This window comes from Balearica regulorum, chromosome 10 (genome assembly GCF_011004875.1).
Source record: "Balearica regulorum gibbericeps isolate bBalReg1 chromosome 10, bBalReg1.pri, whole genome shotgun sequence".
Classification (NCBI taxonomy): domain Eukaryota; kingdom Metazoa; phylum Chordata; class Aves; order Gruiformes; family Gruidae; genus Balearica; species Balearica regulorum.
Genome location: NC_046193.1, coordinates 20,001,836 through 20,015,415, shown reverse-complemented (window position 1 = coordinate 20,015,415; position 13,580 = coordinate 20,001,836). Strand labels below are relative to the sequence as shown.

The window sequence follows — 13,580 nt, the reverse complement described above, 5'->3', positions numbered from 1 at the left end:
CAGCTAACTGCCTTTGCAGTATGGCTGAGGAACCAGAAGAAGTACTAGAGAGCAGGTTTTGCATCATGTTTGTAGCAAAATAATATTTTTGGAGCAGACACTTCTAAACTGGAAGGCCTAGATTTTGTTCATGCTTACAGTGTCTAATGTAAGTCGAGTAATACTCCGTAAAGCCTAATTAATTACACAGCCTTTCCCACGAGGGAATAAAACTTTTGGAAAGCTTGCTTTCTACTGCTGCTGAAGTTTACATTAGAGTCTTGCTTCTACACATTCCAGATGAAAGGAGTATTTTGTAACAGTCACATTCAACTTAGTTAAAAGTTAATTTTTATTCTACTTCAAACTGCACAACTGTAAAAACTCCTTTTTAGGCAACACAGTACTCTTCAAAGGCTCAGATTGATATATGTGTTTAATATGACATTTATTTGCTCTAGGGATAATTTTGTTTATGGTAACCCATCATGCTTACCAGTGACCATTCTCTCTTTCTGATCTCTTTATAAAATGAGAAGCAATTTCTTTTTAAAGATCCACCTTTCAGTAGCTTCAGTAGCTCTGCTTAATATATACCACTACTGGTAGATTCCTAAGTTTAAGATCAATCACTTTTCTTTTTTGTCAGATTTCTGCAATTGTTCTGTCTACCTGTTTCACTCAGTCTTCTGGGCCTTTGCAGTATGTGTACCTTCCTGGCACTGTTCTGCTGCAGAGCAAGTATTTTTCATGTGAGGAAAGGCTGCTGTTTATTCATGCAAAATCCTTAACATGAAAATGATAGATCTGTATTGTAAAGTATCTCAAATATTTAGTAAGACATGGAAGAAAGAATCATGTATGGTTTTGGTATGGTTTATAGGGACTGCAGATTATTTAAAAAATAATGACAAAAAATAGTATAAAGTAAATGGTGAGATCCAGGAAAGACTATCCAAGTCCAGTGACTTTATGGAGAGTGCCTGGAGGAAGAAGGTGAGAGGTGATATGGAGGAAATGGGCTGCAAATGTTGATTTGAGAATTGAGAAAAGTGGAAACTTGACATGGAAGAAAAGATAGTTGTGAAGTAGCTAGAATTTGAATGGAAGAATTGTAAAGAAAGGAGAGGGATGAACACACCAGTCTTGACTCATCATAGTTCAGAGTGAATATAGGTATGCGGAGGAAGACAACTGTGTGTTTTTAGGACTTTTAGTTCACTTTCTGAGGAACTGAGGCTCGTCTGATCACAGTCTTCTTGACAGAGCTTTAGGGGGCCTCAAAGATGATCACTTCCCACAAGTTCTGCAAAAATGGCCCCTCGTACAAGGCAAAGTGTGCTTTTATTGAATCTTCAGTGCAATCTTTTTAGATGTTGTAGAGTGCATACAGGAAAGAGATGTTATCAGCATGTCAGCACTGTGGAAAGTTTCAGTAACCTTTCGTACCTTATCAGATGGCAATAACTTCAAGCACAAGAGACAAATCACTAGAAAATCAGCTTCATTAGTTTAGTTACTTGTTTAAGTTTACAGTATTATTGTCAAGAATTTTTAAGGCAGTATCCAGCACTGGGGTACACGCTGATCCTGAGCGCCTTTGGGCGTCTTTCTAGTCAGCCTAATGCTGCCTTTCCTCTTTTCATGTCTTAGGAAGAGCTTGAAAAGAGACTTGTTTGCTACTGATTAAAATCAATAGCTAACTTTATTTCTGACGAATTTGCTCTCTGCTGACTAATCTCCTCCTTTATCTGGTGTTGCTGATTCCTTAACTTACAGGGATAGAAGTACACGTTTAAGAAACTTAATATTGAAGCATAATATTTTAGTTAACATTAAAAAAAAAAAAAAAAGGAGGATTATTTTCCTTTGAGATAGCTATGGAATTCAAGACTTGGCTTGACAGGACCATAAGCCAAGGCTCTGCTTTCACCAGAAGGCTAGACCTGATAGTCAGAGGTCCTTTCTGACCTATACTTCTCTGTGATTCTCTGAGTCCCACTGAGTTGGCTATCTGTCTAGATAGCACATTTTATCTAAGTACCTCTAACACATTTAGAGCAGTAAGTGTCGCAGTAGTCTTGAGATACGGATCTTACACTGGCTTGATTTAAGTGATGTGATCGGCAGCGTAAAATATCAGTTATACTCTAACAAAACACCCTCTAGCTGTCAGACCTCATCCTCCCCTTTAGAGATTAAACTGTACTTCATTGACAGAGCAATTTTAAATATGTTTATTTTAACATGAGGAATGGCTAGTTAAAAATAAGTAAAGGAGACGATTAAAGAGTAAGGGCAATCTCTATAGTATCATCTAACAGGAACTTTGTGTGTGAGATTAATTGGTCTGATTCCTATAGACATGCATATATTCATACACAGTTATACTGTGGCTAGAAGAACTATAGTTTTGGCACTGACAAATGTACAATAGATTCTAAAATCAAACTTAAGGAAAACTTGCAAATTTAGTACTTGATAAGTAGCAGTTGATGCTGTTTTGCATTAGATTAATATTAATTGTTGTACAGGTATTGTTAGATAAGAGTGGTAACATGAGTGTACAAAATACAGGCTTAATGTAGCAGAATATGTAATTACAATTGTACTTGTTCTGTTAATCTTCTCCTATGTACTTGTATTTTTTGAATTAGGAAAACAAAGTAGGTGGTAGTTTTGATGTGTTAATAATGAATTTCAGGCCTGGATAATTCATTCAAAAACTTTAAGGAATAGATAGATACTTGTTTGTAAAATTGAAGTATTTTCTCCAGAGAGAGAAATTTTATTTAGAACACCTGGTGCTTTGCAGTGAGTTAATGAACATCTTGTAACATTTACCTTTGGGAATTGTTTAGTCTGTGTCTTGTTTGCTGTTGTCTAGTAGACTTCTATTTTTTGTGTTTATGGTTTGGTTGTATATGTTATGATGCTTCAGAGAGTTTGCGTTTTAGAGGAAGAAAACTTTATCTTGTATATTTCATGACATTCACTAGGAGTTTCTTTGCTTTCTACTTAGAAGGGAAGTATGGTTCACATTTACATGTTCCTCTAGAATGTGGATTTTGGGAATCTAAAAAATGCTTGTTAGTACAACTTCACAAAGTTGATTTGTTTGCTGTCGGTGTTGGACTGTTTCTTATCTCTGATAAGTATCTTATTAGCTAATTTTATCAGCTATGAAACAAAAACAATCTTCAGGTTTTAGTTGCTGATTAAGAAGAGTGGATTCATAGTAGTGGATCCAGTACTGAATGTAATGAGTTTCAGAAAGAGAACAGTTGTGTTCCTGGCATGTGTACATCTTGACCTCTAACTGTAGCAAGCTCATCGTGATGGGCCTAGAGATATGAGAGTGCTGGCATAACTGTTTAACAGATATTCTGTCTGTCATAGATTCTCATGTGCTTTGAAGGAATTATTTAGCTTCTTTGTAGCAAACTTCTTTATTACTGTAGTCATCAGAAGTGATTTTGAGCTTTATGAATCTGATCTGCTGTAGTAGTCTTCAGTAACAAACTTTTAGCTGTTTGTTTTTCAGAATTTCTTTTCCATCTTTAGCTTCAGTTTCACCTCTCCTCTTTTGCGCTTCTCTTCAGAGTGAAAGTGCCGCTTGTCCATTATTTTATAGCAAGTTGTTTTGTACTCCAGGAGAGGGTTTTCTAGTGAAAGCCAGCTGAAATTGGAAATGGCTTTTTTCTTTCCAATTGGACCTTCTAACTGTAAACACCCTGTTGTGATACTTTGTTAAACCTACCCTGGTGTAGCAGCTTACAAAGTGGTTTTATGTTATGTTTTTCAGAAACTAATTTTTTTTCAAATGTGCTACAACATTACACATACGGTTTTATGAATAATTTTAATATGAATGATAGAGATGACTCACTGAAGAATCAATGCAGTTTAAGAACTTATAAAGAAATTTGCTGATAGAATATAGATATATCATCTATATTTGTGATTTAAGGAGTAATACTGAACTGCATTGCATTAACAGAAAAACAGAGTTAGAACGGCCATAGTCTTGCTAAATTGTCACTTTGTACTAGATCATAGCAAGTGGAAGAGATTGGCTTTCTCAAGATGATATAAAAGCTGGAATTTCTTTTTGTGGGAGCTTGTAAATAAATGGAGACTGGCTTGACTCCAGAGAAATGTTCAGCTCATCAAGAAGTTTCCATAGGGATTTAAATCAAGTATTTCATGGTTATGAAGCTGATATAAACATTTTAAAAAGTTCATAAAGAAGAAACATTAAAAAATGTTTTTTCCTAATTTGTAATTTTATGTCTCAAGATGAGGTGTGTGCATATGTACATGCCTTCGGCATTACAAACATTAGTTTCAAAACATGTCATAAAACTAGAAAGCTTGTAGAAAGCTCCTGGGATAAAGGCGACCACATGTCTTATAGGCAGATTGTATCCCTGAGACTGTGGATTGTGTAAAATGATGATGAGCAGTGTTTGAGGAGAAACATCTATAACCACATTTGCAATCATCATCCTTATGATAGAGAAATGGACAAGGGGTGTAAAAAGGAATTTGGTTTACTAAGAGTTGTAACCTTTTCTTTGTGTAACCTATTGCTGTAAGCTTCCCCTGGGAATTTAGCTGCCTGCCTCCCAGGGTCCACGGCTTTGGATTATGGGTTATGCCCAGCAGCATAACCTTGGCGTATGCTGCTGAGGAAGAACTGTAAGAGAGTCTGCAGAAAAATAACAGTGCAATTGCAGTTAGGATTATTGAGACAGGATCATTAATAGCTCAAGGATTCCAGAGGTAAATACCATCATGGAAGGTACAAAATCCTAAAGTGGAAAAACAGGGAATCAAGTTGGGGCAGGAATTGTTGGGTTATCAGGTCAAGTCTTCAGTGCTGATGAAGATGATGGCTCAGCAATATTCAAGGATCTGTCTTGGGGAGCCACAAAGGCTGACCCTTCCCAGGTGCCTGCCTCATCTCAGCAAGTTAGTCGTTAAATGTTTTGCACTTTAAAGTTTGTACATCTTACCTACAGTTTTTCTCTGCCCCCAGCTAAGTATGCCAGAACACAGTGACTCAAAAAAGGAGTGGTAAAAGAATAATTGAAGATGTGTTTTGATATTGATTGTAAGGTTTTGGTCATGCCCCCCCCTCTAATAATTAAAAATCAATCAGTTAAGGGGTACATCATGTATCTACCCCTGGCATTTAGGGCTTGTTTTGAAAGTGTAAGAAGAGTGCTGCATTAAGCTTGTTCCTTTGTCGTCAGAGAAATCTCCTTCAGTGTGTGGTATTTTAAACTCGGGCTGCTTCCGGTGTTACTGATGCTTGAACAAATCACAGAGTGGGACTTCCTCAACGCAACAAAGCATCAGCTGTTAAGCAAGTAACAGTGCTTTCTCCTGTCAACTCTCCTTGTACCCGTAACAGTCTTCTGTGATGTGACCAAAATGTGCGCATTACATCTATCTGTTCAGTAAATCAGAGCCTGTTGACATGGAATTGCTGTGCTCCATGCAGCCTGGGTGAAAATCTCTTTGCTCTGGCTTCTGGCTGTTTTAATTGTACTAAATGGCTTCTTGATTGACTTTGAGTTTGTACAGAGATGGCTTCTAGTCAGTTATCTACTTAATCTCTACTGTTATTTCAAGGCAATTCTGCCATCCTTTCTGAAGTGTTTTAAGTACTCTTCAGAAGGGTTACCATTCAGTATTCAATCTTAGCTATCCATGTCTATACCGCTGTTTCCTAGAGAAGTACTTTGATTTAGTCACAGCATGCCTGCTATGTTGTTTTTGTCATCTTCATCATGCATTCCCAAAGAGGAGGTACTGGGTGAGAAGATTCTTTGGGTTGGCTCAATATAGCCATTCTTAAGTAAATGAGGTGCAATGAAGATAAGCAAAATATGACGGTCACTGATGGTGGATTTGGGAGGAGATGCAGCTTTCATCGGCGGGGATGGGATTTTGATCTTTGATCTTCCTCACACACTGGAAGGATGTTATCAGACAGCATAAATGAAGCTCCTAAATCATGCCAAGGTCATGAGTTGAAATGGAGGCCTAGAAATATAGAATTGTACCTTTTCTTTTTTCCCTTCTCTATTTCTTTAGTTCTTGCCCTTTTCCACAATCAGAAAATATATTTGGTTTTATTATCCTATTTTCTTATTTTTATCCCATACAACATGGGTTGAAACTTGTGCATTTATCTCTGTATAAGGTACCCAGGCATCCACAGAAACGCTTGGGACTTTCAGAGGGGTTCAAAATTGCCAGTGAGTACATGCAGTACATTGCAGGGCTGGAACTTGACTTTGAAAGGAATATATCAGAGTTTAATAAAAGTTAAAAATGAAAGTAAGAATGATTTAGGCTTTTTCTTTCTTGAGTGATGAGTGACTTGTGATTAGTTACATGATTCTTTTTAAAGAGACTGTTGAAGTAGTATTACCACCTATTAAAATGAATGTGCCAGCTTTAAATTCATAATCAATTATCCTTTTACTTTTTATAGTTGTCTTCTCTGAGGAAGAGAGAGAGCAGCTGAGAAAGTTCACGAATAAATCTTATCTTCTGGATAAAAGAAGCCGTCATCATGTATATCTTGGTTTAATTGATATCCTTCTGGCATACTGCTATGAAATCTGTGTTAATGAAGGAGACAAGAATGTAAGTTTAAAAAAAAATTAGTATGTTTTTGGAACCTAGTGCTGGACCCTGTACTGTCATTTAGGAAACTTACCTTTTAAAGTGAACTTCCAAGAATTAAAAAATGTATAATTGAGAAATGTAAAATGAAAGTCTTTATATCTCTAGATTGAGCTGTTGGGGTGCACGTGGGGATTAATATGATTTCTAAATACTTCTGTTCTTCTGGAGCAGCGTTTGAGCTGTAGGAGAGAAGTGGAGTTGCAGGAGACTCCAGACAATTCTGTTTGTTTCTGATTTGGTTTGTATTGTGATGAGTCTTGATTTCTGTAAATGCAGATTTCACAAAATAATTGTTCTTTTATATTGATGGTTCTTCCTTCTGTTTTTTGGACAGTTCTGTAATAGGTGTGTTTGTAATAACACCACTACTGATTTGGATTCTGAAAAAGCATAGGAAATTATTAAGTCTGTAGAACTGAAACTGCACAGTGTTTTATATAGGCTGCCATTATATGCCTTTAACAAAAGTTTTTTGTGGGGTCTTTTTGTGGTTTTGTTTGTTTCGATTTTTTTTTTTAAAGCATATGCACTGAGTATGGAAGGTGTTTTCTGAGGCATTCTGGAAACTAGAGTGAGACATTAGAAATTTTAAAAATTGACACACATTCAAAAAAATAAAAAAATCATAATGCACAGTTTTATTCTTCTAGTATTCAAACACTGTAGGAAGGCATGTTTCCATTTTCAGGATTCTAGTGTTGCCCATCTCTTACACAAGCAGCAGCCAGTGTTATTTTATGTTCTGCATCCTAGACTTTTTACAGGATGTAAAGAATTGAGAAGTTTAGAATGGATTCCATGCTGTTCTGTGGATGTTCTGAAATGGGCTTGCTTCCTAGATATAACTTTATGCCTAGCGTCTCCTCTGTTGATATTAACCAATGAGATGTTTTCTCCATGCTTTTAATCAAGATATTGAAACGTATAATCAAAACCATTCCGTCTTAATCAGAATGAATTGCGGGGCATGGATTTTTGAGTGGCAGGCAGAAATGTCCAGACCTGCTTATTCAACAGAATATAGTCTAAGATGGTGGTTGTATTTGTGTGTTAGCGTTGCACAAAATTGCAAATATGCAAAGAACACAATTGTACAATTCTTTATTGATCTTTGCAATAACCATATGGTATATGTGGAAAACACGCTGTGGGGTTTTTTCCTTTTTTTTTTTTTTCTTCTTTCTTTCTTTCTCCCCTTTTAAAAAGGAGAACCAAGACATTCAAGCCACACAAATCTTTACTAGAGCCAGGATTGTAGATCAAGGCTTCCTGGCTTTTTGCCCTAATCATCCCAGTAGACCACACTACCACACAAATACTATGAATCTGTCACATTTTAAGAATAATGACATTTTACATGTGCTGCTGGCTTTAGGAGCCTCTGTGAAAGCCAAAAGTTTTGAGCTGTTTTCACAAAACAGGGCATTTTAGCTTGAGCTTTGTTGATTCCAGTTTCTGTTGCTCAGTGAAAAGGGACAGAATTCCACTAAAATACCATTTTTCTATGATTACTGTTGTATTTTAAAGGCTTTGTGCATGGGCTAGATACTCCCAATACGGAAACCAATTCAGTTATTTAACATCTGCATTGCAATATAATTTTTAATGCTGTCCTGTGACCATTTCAATGCATGTAATATAATTACTGCTTCATATTCACAAAGGTTCTTAAATTGCTGCCAGAATGTTATCTTAAATAGTTTGCCAGCAGTCTTGAATGTTGAATTAGATAATACTTGTTTTATGGTCTCCTCTTAAAATCAGGTTGAATCATCTTGGAACATCAGGAAACTGAGTGCAACATTGTGCTGGCTGGAGGTAAGTTAAAACTTACATTTTTCATTATGTGTTTGCTGTATTACTTGGTTTTGGTATTGTATGTTGCCTTTGTGGAAAGCTTACTCTCAGTATTGAAGATGAATTAAGTGTATGCCATCTTTTTAATAAATGCTACAAGAAATTGATTGTGATGTCTGGGCTCCCAGCTACTAGTAGCCTCAAGAGGCTGGAGTATGGCCTCTCGTCTGTCTGGGTGCTGGACCTTGTGCTGGCCCATTCTGGAAAAGCTAAGGCTAAGCACTACAAGAAAGCTGCTTGTCTACACGCTGTCCCTAGCTCCTGACCTTTATTTAGGAAGTAACTGTAATTACTCCTCACATGTGTCCACAGTATGTGTGTGCAACTCCATGCTTGGCGCAAGAAAATAGAGCCTTCTAGCTCCTCGATGAGAAGTCATAGGTACCTTCCCGTTTAACTGGCTAAAGCATGTTAAGATAGAAAGGGGGTAAAGGGCATAAAAAGCAGGGAATGTAATTTCTTAGTGTTCCTGTGTCTTTTAAGTCCTACCTCAGATGTGTGTTTTAATAACTTTTGAAGCTGTCAGGCCTTAATAAAGCAGATTATTGTTCAATTCTGGGGGTTTTGACTGCTGAGCCTTTCTTCAGCCTTCCTAGTTCATCATTTGGCACTTCTAGCTTGCTCTTTTTCTTGGCTGCAGTTCAGGTGGCTTCTGGCCTCTCCATTCTGCTGTGTGGCTTCAGAGTACGTTGGAGAAGAACTGGAAGGCCAGAAGTAAATGCAAACCCAATAATAGGAAAAGCTCTTAGGACTCAATCAAAAGGTTTGCATGGGGTTTTTTTCACCTATAATGGAGAAACTGACTTCCATATTCTTGTAGCAAAAAGACATCAGTTCTGTAGTTGTAAAACTGTTGTCTCGTTAAGGCTTTAATGATGGTGTGATTTTTTTCAGACAAGTGCTGAGTACTTTTGTTTCAGGTTTCTTGCAGAGTTAATCAGTGGGCGTGTGTTGCTTTACCTGCTCCCTTCTTCTCAGTGTTATTGCCACATCTCTATTTGTTTAGTTGCTGCTAGCCCTTTGAAACCAGCATAGACTAGAGGAAACAAACTGAATTCTATTCCTTGCACTTTCCAATTGTTTACTGAAAGCACATTGGCATGTGTGATTAAGTTGTTACAGAGCTGGAAATGGAGGGACTTAACCTGGCCTGTAATCCATTGTTTTTTATGATGGCAGCAAGGTAGAAAGGACTGTCCTGTCCTCATTCCTGAAATTACTGAGCCAAGTCTCAGTTTGCAGGATCAAAAATGAAATTTCAGACAGGATTTTTTGGTTCAGACCTTCAAATGTTTCTAGTAGTGGCGAATGTTATATTCAGTAATAACTTGTTCTGTGACAACTGGTTTTATAGATCTGTTAGTTTTAATTTGTTTCCAGTTGAATGTTCTGCAGTAGTAAGTCACAAAGGAGTGCAGTTAAAATGCAGTGATTGCCTTATCGCTCAAATTTTTTTCAGATCCATATCCTAACATAGCGAAGGAGTCTTCTGCATGTGCTTATCCTATAATGTAACAGTTGTTGGCGCAGCCTGTGCCAACAGTATATTTCACACCCAGAAAATTCAGTCTCCTGGCACCAAGCTGTTAATAACTATATCTGTTATACAAACCATGTAGAGGCGGGTGTTTTCATCAATCTGTAAACAAAATTGCCTCAGCTATGGTTTGTTTGAACTGACTGCCATTTTGCTGTGCATGACATGTACACACCTTAGACTCTAAATATTAAATAACAAAACATAAATTATTTAAATGCTTACTGGTGATCCATTAAAATGAAAAATGGATTGGGGTAGTCATATAATGCAAAAAAGTGCTGGCTGTCAAGCAAAGCACTTTAATTTTAATAAATTGAGAGTTCAAGATAAAAATACATATTTTTATTTGAATTCATAAATGGAATATTTTGTCTTGAAAAGTCAAAGCTGGAAAGGAAATCAGTCTCTTAAGAAAGTCTTTAATAACTCATTAATGCCTCTGGCCTGAGTAAATTGGAGGTCTTCATCACTTGTAAAGGGGGACAATGAACTGCTTTCCCTAGGCAGATATATTTATCCGTGTCTTGAATATCTATAATTTTCGTGGAAGGCAGAGTCATGTATCATTTTTAAAGATCTTATATGTACACATGTATTTTGTTAATATCATGTGGTTTTAATTTTTCTTTATTCTTAAAAGGCTTTTTATAGCTTCCCCTTAATATATGTAATAATGTGGGACAGATGTAATTTATTGCTTTAATCTAAAGAATGGCAAAGTCTTGAGTTAGATGTTATATTCTAATGTTCTCTACATTCTTTTTTTAATTCAAAACCACTAAAATGTATAGGACTTCTGTTATCCTGCCATGCAAAATAAATGTGCAGTGTCTTGTTTCTATTTAACATCTTGATTTCCAGATCTATTAAAATACAGATTTTTAGATGCATAACATATAAAAATGTGGGGTTTTTTTCCTATGTTGCTATGACTTTTTTCCTTAAAGGAAAACAAACAAAAAAACCCCCTAATTCTTTGTATTGAAAAGCAAGTAGACTAATTCAGATTTTTCACTGATACACACAGAGTTTCACTAGCATTCATGATGTCCTGGTATCTTTTGGAAGAAGAGTGCTATGCTATCCCCTACACAGACATTTCGGATTAGTGACACGTGCCTTCAGTGATACAATCATGATACTGCAACTAGGTAAGTTTTTTAGGGATTGGACGTGATGCCTATATAACCACGTTGTTTGTATGTGTCTCTTTTTTATAACTTTTAAATCTTTTGGCCAGTTTCACCCAAACTTGATAGATTTCAGCATTCCTGGACATCCTGTGGTTTTGTGAAAATGGGGCTGGGCAGAGAAGAGAACAAAATTATTGTCTTAACCAGGAAGAAGCCCCAGCAGCCACTCATGTATTAGCCCGTGGATAATACATGCATTTGTGGTGTAAATACAGCTGTACGTCAGAAAATTTACACAGAAGAAATGTTATGAATGTCTCATCCTTAGAAAAATCTTTGATCAGATCTTGTATCTTGATAAATCAGGATAGTCCAACTGTGATTTTTAAAGCTTCAGGGAACAGGTCTTCAGAGAAAATTATAGTTTGTTGTAATTGCTCACACTCTGTTGATTTTAAAAGTATTCTCTATACTGTATTTGTCTGTAAAGAGATTTTTATTGGAAAAGAATATTTTAATGAAGCTTTTGTTAGGGTAGGTTAGATAATATAATTGGTTTAGACCCTATTCTAATGGCATCTAAGTTTTTATTTCAAAGCAGGGTCACTTATTGTTACAAGTATATTGTGAGTCAGGTTGTTTTCTGTTCTTCTTTGTGTTCTTTACCTGACTGAAGCCCTGTTAAAAAAGATTGGATGGATTTCTGATAACTTCCATGATTTGTCTCCATCCTCTTCAGTTATTCTGTTTGATTAAGTTCTGCTCATCGTGGTTTTGCAGTTGTAAATCTGGGCAGCTTCTCTGCATGATTTACTGTTTGGAAGAACTATTGTTTTAATTTAACCATTTTCAGTGATGATAGGATTTTGATAGAAAGGAAGCTTGCCCTAATGTTGAATTCCTGCTCTCCTTGCCAGTTTCTTTTTCTAGAATTAGATCTTTTGTTGGTTTTGTGTGTTGTTGGGTTTTGGGTTTTTTTGAGACAGTCTATTAATTATTTTTTTCCCGTTCAAAATAACTGTATTTGACGTCTAGCCATTTGAATTCCTAAACTGTTCCTTTGTGTGTGCCAGTTTAGTATTGCCATACAGAATCATATGTTGGAGGGCAAAGGGTAGTTTTGTGGTTCATATTCAGTGTTACAGTTCTTTGTAGGATTGAGATGACTCTATGGGAAATCCAGTGATAGTCTGGGAAGAACTGAAATCCTGAATTTGTATCAGCATCAAAACTTGTTTTGCGTCATTGTTCATTTAGTACTTCCTTTATAATTTTTCTCTCTTAGGAGCAGAGGCCAAAATCTCCAACTTGCATAGGTTATCTTAGTTTTCTGCTTGTTAGGAAAATTAGACAGTTCTAAATAACGGCCAAGTAGAGCAGTTCATAAAAAACCATGCAGTGAATACCATGAAAACTATTCTATTGAAAAATAAATAATATTTAAAAAAAAAATTTAAAACTGAAGAGTAAAAAACTGACTACACACTACATACTTGTAGCTTTGTTTCGTTTCACATTCAGGAGTGGAGCTGTCATCATCTTAATGACTGCAAATTATTCTTTCAGCAGTGACATTCTTTTTATATATTCCCTGTTTATCCCAGACAGCTTTCATGTAACAGTACAAATTTTCAAACCTATGGTTATTTCAGCTTTAGTTGTGCAGTCGTAGACAACCATGTTTATATCATGGGTTATTAAAGTTACTTACAACTTTTCTATTTATTGTGAGTTAGTACTTTTTAAAAAAAGCATTCAGTGTTAGGGGTTTTGTGGGGGTTTTTTTGACAGAAGAATCACTGAGAACAGCACTTTGGTTTATTTTCAATGATTGTGACTTGCGGGATTAAAAAAAAAAACAAACCACCACAATTGGCAATATTAATCTCTATTGCTGCCAAAAACTATTGATGATTCAAAATGCCATTTACGTTATAACAGTCAGGTAGAGAAGTTTTAAGGGGAAGATATATGTTCTCCACTTATCTCCACTGGCTTATGCTGCTCTTCATAAATGTGAAAAAATAAAATTCTGGTAACAAAACTGAAATCATACAGTGCTGCCAGCCTTTTAGATTTTATTTTTTTTTTAAAGAGGATAGTACATCAGAGGTAAGCTATTTACTTTTCTTTTAATGTTATGATGGAGAATGGTATGAGAGTGAACACTCAATGATCCAACAAAATATTTTCAGTAGGTTGCTAAGGGAGGTGGCATCTACAATAACTCTCTGTCTGGTTTCCTACTCCATTCTCCTACGTTGGATGCGTTGCCTCCTTATGCTCTGCTTCCAAAACACAGTGGCCCCAGTGGTGCTTATTGTCACGGTCTCCCTGTGCTGCCCATGATGTTCTTGCTTTGTTCC

The 13,580-nt window shown here is 36.3% G+C and overlaps 1 protein-coding gene across 1 annotated transcript in view; it reads left to right on the top strand.

Moving 5' to 3' along the window:
• SHQ1 (SHQ1, H/ACA ribonucleoprotein assembly factor) overlaps positions 1-13,580 on the top strand; it is a 54,731-nt gene that overhangs the window by 13,031 nt on the left and 28,120 nt on the right. The window contains exons 8-10 of the mRNA XM_075762453.1: positions 6,488-6,642; positions 8,449-8,502; positions 11,109-11,232. Of these exons, the coding sequence (XP_075618568.1) occupies positions 6,488-6,642; positions 8,449-8,502; positions 11,109-11,232 (333 nt within the window). The remainder of the gene's footprint in view (positions 1-6,487; positions 6,643-8,448; positions 8,503-11,108; positions 11,233-13,580) is intronic.